Genomic DNA, 10,000 nt, shown 5'->3' with positions numbered 1-10,000 from the left:
TTCAGGCACTGAATGACCTCATAGGTCCCAGCGCTTGGCCTTTGGCCTAAATTCTATATTCTACATTCTATTTTATTCTATCCGGTTTGTATAACCTGATTCACTGATATTCGTGCAGATCTGGTCTGGGCAACTTTCATTAAAATTCTTCGTCTTTCCAGATATTTGATAAATCCTGCTTTATTTGTTTATAAAATATATCCTTGCTTCGTTTAAAACACCAAATTATGAATTAGCCAAATTTCTTGCACCCACGCTGGAGCATCTAACTAAGAATAAATATTCATCAAATAACTGCTTGCAATATTCAAAAAAACCATTCTTCGACAAGATTCTGATTTATTCTTGGCCAATCTCGACGTAGAGTCATTATTTGCTAATATCCCTGTTGGAGAAACTATTGGATTGATTCTTAACAAGCCGTTTCCTGTTCCTGATTCTACTTTTAAAACTTTACTCGAACTCGCAGTGCTGGACAATGTTTTTATTTTTAAAGGTAAATTATACAAACAAGTAGAGGACATAGCCATGGACTCTCCTCTTGGCCCCACGTTTGCTAATGTCTTCATGTGCTCCCTGGAGGAGCACATGCTCGATAATTGCCCATTAAGATTCCAGCCCGTTTTTTATTCCATGTACGTTGACAATACGTTTGGCTTCTTTAAAAGTGAATATGAAGCTGACCTCTTCGTAGAATATGTAATACAACACACCAGAGCATAATAAAGTTTACTATTGAGAAAGAGGTGAAAGACCGTCTCCCATTCCTGGACGTTCTAGTTTTCAGACAACACGACAGTTTTAATACCACGATTTTTAGGAATAAAACTTTTACTGGACTTGCTACCGACTTTTATAGCTCTTGTTTTGGTAATTTGAAATCCAACTCCGTTTCTACCCTTCTCCATAGGTCACTCGTCCTTAAGTCGAACTGGACCCTTTTCCATAATGAAGTTACGTTTTCAACTGACTTTTTTTAATGACTGTTTTCCTGCAAAGCTGGAGTAGGCTACAGGAAATTATTATATCAACTACTCAACAAACATTTCAGTACAAAACCAAAAGTTTTAACTGTCCCAAAAATGAAGTTTTCCGCATGCTTTCCATTTACTCACTACCTCAAATTTCATAAAACGTTCACACAAATTGTTCAGGAACATTTTTATGCCATTGCCATTAATTTAATTCCCAAGAACCCTTTCACCATCGGTTCACTCTTTAAAACTAAAGAGCGATTATCACCTTATATGTCCTCTGGTGTTGTTTATAAGTATACTTACCCTGAATGTCAAACAGGGATCAATGTGGGATCCACCAACAGACTTCTGAAGGTGCGTATCGATTTTCATCGTGGCGTAAGCTTCCGTACTGGTAGCAGAATTTTAAACCCAGAACATTCCAATATTAGAAACCACTCCAAAATTTGTCAGACATCGATAATAAAGACTTTTCCATTTTGGGCCATACCACCACCAACTCTCAAGACCTTGTTATTTTTTAATCGCTTTTTATTAAACAACCTGTTCCGTCGATAAACACTCATACGTCCCCATCTCCTGTGTATTTGCTGTTTATGTTAACGTTTAGTTTAACGCTGTCACTCCTCTAAGTCGTCGTTTAATCTTTTGTTCTGTAACCCTGTTCTCTGCTATTTTCATTTTTAGTTTACTGTATATTCTGTTACCTTTTATTTTAATGTAAAGATTTTTTAAATTGTGTTCATTCCCTTAATTTTAATGTTGTATATATTTCTTAAACTTGGTAAGAATAATTTTCACCATTTTAAATTCTTAATTTTTAGTTTTTACAATTTTACAAGGAATTTTATGTTTCATTTTAAGAGCCCTGGTGGAGTAATTAAATGGATAATTACGAAACGTTGGAAAAAAGTCAGCTTGTACATCTGTGTGTGTCCTCTTCCCCTTATATATGATTATTAATATGGATTGACTCCTGACTCCTTATATATATGTATATATGTATATGTATATATATGTATATATATATATATATGTATGTATATGTATGTATGTATGTATGTATGTATGTATGTATGTATGTATGTATGTATATATATATATATATATATATATATATATATATATATATATATATATATATATATATATATATATATATATATATATATATATATATATATATATATATTAAAACTGACAAATAACAGAAAAGATTCTCATACATGAATAACCTCAAGTGAAACTGCATTTTTAATAAGTACGTAGTAAATGACACCACCAAAATAATTAAGGAATCATAGAGCTGACTGCCATACCTGTTAGAATTTTATATATTTCACAGAACCCTTACGCAGGGAACTACTGAGGCATAACAGCTGAGCTAATTAGTGAGCTTATTAAAGACAGAATTTGATCCACTGACTTTGCAGAAAACCCTCGTATTTATATTACCTCTCTTTATCGAGCTGTCATTTACTACGTACTTATTAAAAATGCAAAGTTTCATTTAAGGTTATTCGTTTAAGAGAATCTTTTCTGTTTTTTCTCAGTTTTACGATTCATGAATTCTGTTCAACTTCGCTCACGGTGTTATTTCTCTAATCTGATCATTAATAATCCTTATAGGATTCAACTTATTCACATGATATTCTTTTGTTGTGATTTCTGAATGATCGTTCTCTAACATTGTTTCCATCCCCATTTTTCCCTTCAAGATCAGACCAATTTCCCTTTCCTCCCATAATGAAAGAAGGCTAAGCCCCACTACATTCCCCATTCCAATTTACAACACAATGGGGCGGTATTCATAAAGAAAAGGATATGCTTATACTTGCAAAATATGAAGGAAATCCTTCTACTTGTATTCATAAAAATTTCAAGCAAAAGCTTCTACTTTTAGAGCAAAAGCATATCCTTATAATCACATAAAAGTAAATGGTTATACATAAAGAAGACCTTTTACTTCATATAAAGAGCATATGCTTCGAAAAAGCTGAGTCTGGTCAGTAGCAGACTGCAGTTCGAAGAGAAAGGTTGTTCTGTCCGATTCTCAGCACGATGGCAGATTTTGTGGATGTGAGGCATGTTAAACAATACATGCCCTGTTTACCCACACTTGATCGTGATTTCAAGATGTTATTCCGTTTTGAAGAACAAAATGTACAGTGGCTTGCGGACAGATTTTTAGGCACCATTGAAGAAACTCGGGGAGGCGCCTTGTCATCTTTCCATAGAATGAAGATATGTTTGCGTTACCTCAGTGATCCTGGCTATCAAAAAGGTATCGGTCAAGAACTTGGTGTTAGCCAAGCAACGGTATCACGGACTGTGAATACAGTAGTTGATAGCATAATTGCTCACGCGAATGAATGGATAAAGTTTCCAACTACCAACAGAGAAATAGTAGAGGCAAAACAGTTATGGCAAAGGAAGTATAAGTTTCCGACAGCTATTGGTGTCATCGATTGTACGCACGTGGGGATACTGAAACCAAAGCTGCATGGAGATGAGTACATTAATCGAAAAGGCAAGTCTACTCTGAATGTTCAAGCCACTTGTGATGCCAAAGAAATGTTCACTAGTGTTGATGTTAGTTGGCCTGGATCCGTGCACGACTCAAGGATATGGAGAAATTCACAAGTGTGTTTACAATTAAGAACTAAAGCTAATGCTGTGCTACTTGGTGATGACGGATATGGGATAGAGCCATGTCTCATGACTCCATATCGAAATCCTACATCCCCTGCTGAGGTAAAATATAACAAGCTTTTCAAAAAAGAGAGAGTAATAATTGAACGATGCTTTGGCCAACTGAAACGTCGATTTCCTATCTTACAATACGTTTGTCGCGTGAAGTTGGAAAATGTACCGAAAATAATCGTTAGCTGTGTCGTGCTCCATAACACTGCAAAAACTTTAGGTGATCCTGACTTCGAGCCAGCTGAAGAGATACCAGAAGAAGATGAAGAAAACCATGACCACAATCGTGATGAACTAGCTCTTCGCCAACAGGGACAGGAAATCAGGAACAACTTGAGCATTGTAATATACAACTTTAATAATTAAAAATAATGTTACAACTTACAAGGCATTTCTTAACCAAAATCACTATTTATGAAATTAATGAAGTCACATTTTTGGAAAATGAAATAACATTTTCTGTTTAAACTAAAAAAAAATTAACTCAAATAACAGTTTTTTCTGTTTAAACTAAAAAAAACAACTCAAATAACAGTTTTGTTCTGTTTAAACTAAAAACAACTCAAATAACAGTTTTTTCTGTTTAAACTAAAAAAAATTAACTCAAATAACACCTTTTGATGAAGTTTTATCTTTACAACATAAAATACGTTTGATTTCCGTCAGAAACAGTTTTTGGTGTTGATTTCCCAGGCTGCTGCATCATTTCCAACTTCTTTTCGTAGTATTGTTGTTGCACTACACTCGTTTTATACTGCTGCAAAAGTACTAAGCGTTGGAGTTCTTTAGTTGTCATTTTTCTAGTTTCATCTGTTTCATACTTCTCTGTCGCTAATTTCTTCTTTGGCGGCAATGGTTGAACATCAGTGAGACTACTACATGGCTGCTCATGAGTTGCTTTACTCTCGCCCGCTGTAGAATTGGTTCATTTCTTCTAAGGGCTCCCTGAAACACGAGTCAACCTTTTACTTTGCTTGGAGGATATCCTCGCAAGTAAAAGGTAATCATTATGAATATGGAAAGAAAGATTTGCTTATACTTCTACCTTTTGCTTCAGAGAATTACCTTGTACTTCTACCTTATGTTTACAAGGATATCCTTCATTTTTATGAATACCTCCCAATATAAGTGGCAACAAACGCTGAACACCGGAACTCACGACTGTGCTTCTGTGGATTTTATTGGGCAAAGGCTTTCCCCGGGGGCCACATATATAACATCCTGAGTTACTGCACTTCTTAATTTCTCACTCCTATTTCACAAGACCTGACGCTAACGACTGCACTTTCGCTCGGTTCCAGCTTTGGTGGTTTAGATAAAGCTGGCTTTGTCGAAATCTTGCCCTGAGATAGTGTGAAGGGGTGTAGGGGGCTGGTGTGAGTCTACGGATTCGTCCAACCCAACAGAGACGAATAGTAAGAATGTGTGGCAGTTAAAGGTCGTAATACTTTGTGTTATTTGCGTTTTGCGTGTGCGTCTGTGTGCACGTGTATGTGTGTGTGTGTTTTTTTATTAAATGAAAACCTTTACGAAAGAAATTCTGTAGAACTATTTGTAGAGAATGATGGCTGGACACTGGTGACAGAAAGCCAAAAAGTATTATCTGCGTCCAAGTAATTTATCATTCTGGAAAAACATGTTTTCATTATACTGGAAACACGTCACTTGATAAATACGTTCATGTGAAATATGAATGTATAGCTAAATGGATAAATCACAAGGGTTAGTTTATATAAATTCTAGAATCTGTTGCTATGAAGCGTGAGTGATGTACTTTCCAACTGCTGATACCAAAATAATAGATTATAACTTGACACAATGAAGGTATATACTGTATATATACATATATATATATATATATATATATATATATATATATATATATATATATATATATATATATTATATATATTATATATATTATATATATAATATATAAATATATTTAATATATATATATATATATATATATATATATATATATATATATATATATATATACACACACATATTATAACTTGTACATTCTAAGAAATACCACATGAAGAATATAAATATGCAGTGTCTCAGTTTCAAATTCCATTGTCTCGCTCTTACAATGATGTTTTCTTTTGTTCACAGTAAACGTATCCGGTTACAGATGTTTTAAGAACAGAAACAGAAATAAATGTTTTGGTCTTTTGAACTGACTGAATAAAATTGTGTTATTTGACATCATGGGTTTAGGGAAAACATCACTTATAGTTTTCTCTTCTAGTCTTATCCACTCCACTACTCCCATGCACTATCCTTCACTATTCCAAACCACTCCCCACAAATTCCTTATTCACTCCCCCACTACTACTATCTACTCCCTTAACCACTCTCATCCACTCACCCAACTACTCCCATCTACCCTTATGAACTACTCCCATTCACCGGGATACTCACATCCACTCCCCCAACTGTTTCAGTCCAATCCTTCCTAGTAACTACAAATCTCATCCACCACCCTCAAAGGCTCCGATCTTCTCCCTCAACTACTCCCATCCACTCCCCAACTACTCCTATCCACTCCCAAACTAATCCAATCCACTCTCCAAGCTACTCCCATCTATCCCCCAACTACTCCCATCCACTCCCCAACTAATCCAATAGACTCTCCTAGCTACTCCCATCCATCCCCCAGCTACTCCCATCCATCCCCAACTACTCCCATCCATCCCCCAACTAACCCCATCCACTTTCCCAACCACTCCCCAACTACTCCCCCAACTACTATTATCCACTCCCCAACTAATCCCATCTACTCTCCCAACTACTTCTATACACTCCCCAATTACTATCTGCTCCCATCTAATCCCATCCACTCCCCGAACTTCTCCCATCCACTCCTCAACTTCTCCCATCCAATCCCCAACTACTCCCATCCACTACCCTAACCACTCCCCTAACTACTTCCATCCACTCCCCAACTACTCCCTCCACTCCTCCAAACCACTCCCCTACTACTCCCATTCACTCCTCAAATACTCCCAACCACTCCTCCACTACTCCCATCCACTCGCCCAAATACTCCCATCACTCCTCCAACTACTCCCATCCACTCCCCTAGCTACTCCCATCACTCCCCCAAATACTCCCATCCACTCCCCTAAATACTCTCACCCGATCCCCTAAATGCTCTTATCCACTCCCCCAAATACCCCCATCCACTCCCCAACTATTTCCATCCACTCCCCTAACTACTCCCATCCATTCCCCCCAAAACTCCAATCCACTCTCCAACTACTCTCATCCACTCCCCTAACTACCATCCACTCCCCCAAAAACTCCAACCCAACCCCCAACTCCTCTCATCCACTCCCCTAACTACTTCCATCCACTCCCCAAATACTCCCATCCACTCCCACAATTCTTATCCACCCCCAAATACTCCTGCCCATTTCCCTGCTATTCCCATCCACTCCCCCAAACACTCTCATCCACTCCCCCAACTACTCCCAACCACTTCCCCAACTACACTCATTCACTCCCATCACTATTCCCTTTCACACCCATACTACTCCCTCCACACCCATACTACTCCCTCCACACCCCCACTACTCCTCCACTCTTCCTGACTACTCCCATTCACTCTCTCAAGGTATGTGGGACAAGATTTTGATAAAGTTTATATTCAACAATAATAAGTAATAAAAAAGTCTTATTTATTTCCCCTTCTGAAGAATTGATAAAACTTCCCTTCCTCTTTCACGAACTATAATAGACTGAAGCTCTATACAATTCTCGGGGGAAAGTTTCCTTAGGAAAAGTTGAGGAGAAAAATGTCTGCGTGACACCAACCGATATCTCGAATGACTTCTGAGAGAAAATAACGAACTTTATTTCAACTTCTGGAGAAAAAATTCCTTCGTGTTGGAGCTTAAGGATGAGAAGGGGTTTTGTGAGAGGGGCTTGCAGCTGTTATATATCATAATATCGTCGTGGACTGAATCTTTCTCTGTTTATTCACGTCGTTTATTTTTTTTTAGGATATTTAAAGGTTTAGAGGATGTGGTTGAAATTTTTTAATTCCAATTAATTTTTACTTTAGAATGTGAAGCTTTCATAAAATATATAAACAAATTAATTAATTAAGTAATTTTATATCACCCTTTCAATCATCCTTCTTATGCCATTAGTACAATTTCATATTAATGGTCGTTTTAAATCTTATTCGGCTTCGACACTTCACTTCCATAAAGGTGAGGTTGATAAGCTAATATATATATAATATATATATATATATATATATATATATATATATATATATATATATATATATATATATATATATAGTTTATATATATAGCTTATACAAATATATATAAATATATATATATATATATATATATATATATATATATATATATATATAGATAGATAGATAGATAGATAGATAGATAGATAGATAGATAGATAGATAGATAGATAGATAGATAGATAGATAGGTATGTATGCAATGGAAATGAATTGACGAATAGCAAAATATCTCAGCCATAAATAACATTGATACGTTTGTGTAGGGTCAAAATCAGCTTCATGTAGACCAAACCATATATAATAGTTTAAACGCTGTTTTCCCTAAAAATAAAGTCGGCAGCCATGACAGGTGTTTACATCCATCGACGCTATTATCCTCAATTCAGGCAAAAGGACTTTTCAACAAAACAAATAGTTTTCATCCAACAACAATATTTACGATGATACCAAAGCCGTCAGCAGATCGCCGTGGAACGTTTGTGCTCTGTTCGTCAGGGGTAGTATTTCTGTATTACTCTGCGAACTCTTGATTTTAATTTATTGTACTTTTAGATTTTAAATATGAGGTAAAAAATTTCATTTATTCCATCCAACTTTACTTTAAATTATGCAATTTTGATACCTCCCAGTCTATTTCTTCTAAATCAAGAGCCTTTTCAAACCAAACAAAAAAACCTATATTCATAGACCCTATAAAATCATTTTCATGTGAGTCGGCATATTTGACACGAAGATGGGTTATCGCCCAGCCGAATTTAATCATCGACAGGCCAAATGAAAGGACCTCGCAAGAGGAACAAAGTATTTTCCGATGATCGTGTCTGAAAGGGGTAGGGAGTGGGAATGCGGATGGAATGGGGTTGGGAATTGCTTGAATGGGGATAGCGAGTGCCCTGCTGGGTTTAAGAACACGACAGTCAGGACCTTCATTAAAAGGGCCCTCTCCCACTGCTCCACCTGGCAGGACACCAACAAGGAATTCGAACGTGCTGCACAAATGTTGGTGAACAATGGTTTCACCAACAAACTCGTAAACAAAGAAATTCGAACTGGCCTGGAAAAATGGTACAACGGTGAGAACACACAACCTGCCCCAAGATGACATAAAGATCTTTTATAAGGCCCGGATGCATCCCCAGTACCGTGAGGACGAGAACTCCATGAAGAAAATCGTCATAGAAAACGTCACCCCGACCGAAGACAGTAAGAGAATAAACCTTGTAATTTATTATAAGAACCGCCGCACCCGTGATCTGGTGATGAAGAATAACCCCTCTCCGCCAGCAAGAGAACCCTCAAGCAGAAGAACGTGGTCTACCAATTTGTATGTCCTGTCCGAGGATGCCCCGGCGCTTATATTGGAATGACCACGATGCGTCTGTCAAAAGGATCTCCTGCCACGCCCAGGAGGGTGCCATCATGAACCACGCCCGTGCTACTCACAATATTTCCATCTCCCGCGACAGTATTATACAAAATATAAGTATAATCGGAGAGCCGCCGACCCTCGACGTCTGCGCCTGCTAGAGAGCGCGCCCTCATTGCCGAGAGAAAACCAACAATGAATACGACGCAGGAGGCATCGCTCCTACCCACGAATTTAAGAAGAATAATGCAGAACACCCACCCAATCCAACGAATACCTGAAAACGACAACCCTGAAAATGGAGATGCCCCGATGAGCGAGGCGCCCTTCGAGACAATCCCCGACTACGGCAGAAAGAGTAGATAATGACATCATTCATCCGCAGCCCAATAGCAGCCAAACTACCGATGATGTCAGCCGGCATGACATCACGCAACGGCAGGCCAATGGGAACGCTGGAATGAATGACATTCCCAGGTTGCGAAGATCTGTCAGGATCGAGCTTCGCTGCAGAAATTTGGCTTGAAGTTCGCTGACTGCAACCAATCAGAATTCGCCATCCATGAACCCCCGCTGAAGCCCGTGTATAAATTCAGAAGGACCTATGCAATCTGCCAGTCCTCTACTAGCTCCCGCTGGAGAATGACAGAAGAGTCTGTCGAAACGCGTC

At 37.8% G+C, this 10,000-nt stretch overlaps 1 protein-coding gene and 1 pseudogene across 1 annotated transcript; one reads left to right on the top strand and one right to left on the bottom strand.

The window, feature by feature from the left end:
- Positions 1-590, bottom strand: part of LOC136846219 (piggyBac transposable element-derived protein 3-like) — a 25,629-nt pseudogene extending 25,039 nt beyond the window's left edge.
- Positions 591-3,038: 2,448 nt separating this feature from the next.
- On the top strand, positions 3,039-4,046 carry LOC136846218 (putative nuclease HARBI1). Its single transcript, XM_067117019.1, has one exon. It carries the CDS (start codon positions 3,039-3,041, stop codon positions 4,044-4,046), a length of 1,008 nt encoding a protein of 335 aa, XP_066973120.1.
- The last annotated feature ends 5,954 nt before the right edge of the window (positions 4,047-10,000 follow it).

Source organism: Macrobrachium rosenbergii, chromosome 15 (genome assembly GCF_040412425.1).
Source record: "Macrobrachium rosenbergii isolate ZJJX-2024 chromosome 15, ASM4041242v1, whole genome shotgun sequence".
In the NCBI taxonomy this organism is placed as follows: Eukaryota; Metazoa; Arthropoda; class Malacostraca; order Decapoda; family Palaemonidae; genus Macrobrachium; species Macrobrachium rosenbergii.
Note: the sequence above shows the minus strand (reverse complement) of the source record. Positions and strands in the feature narration are given on the sequence as shown.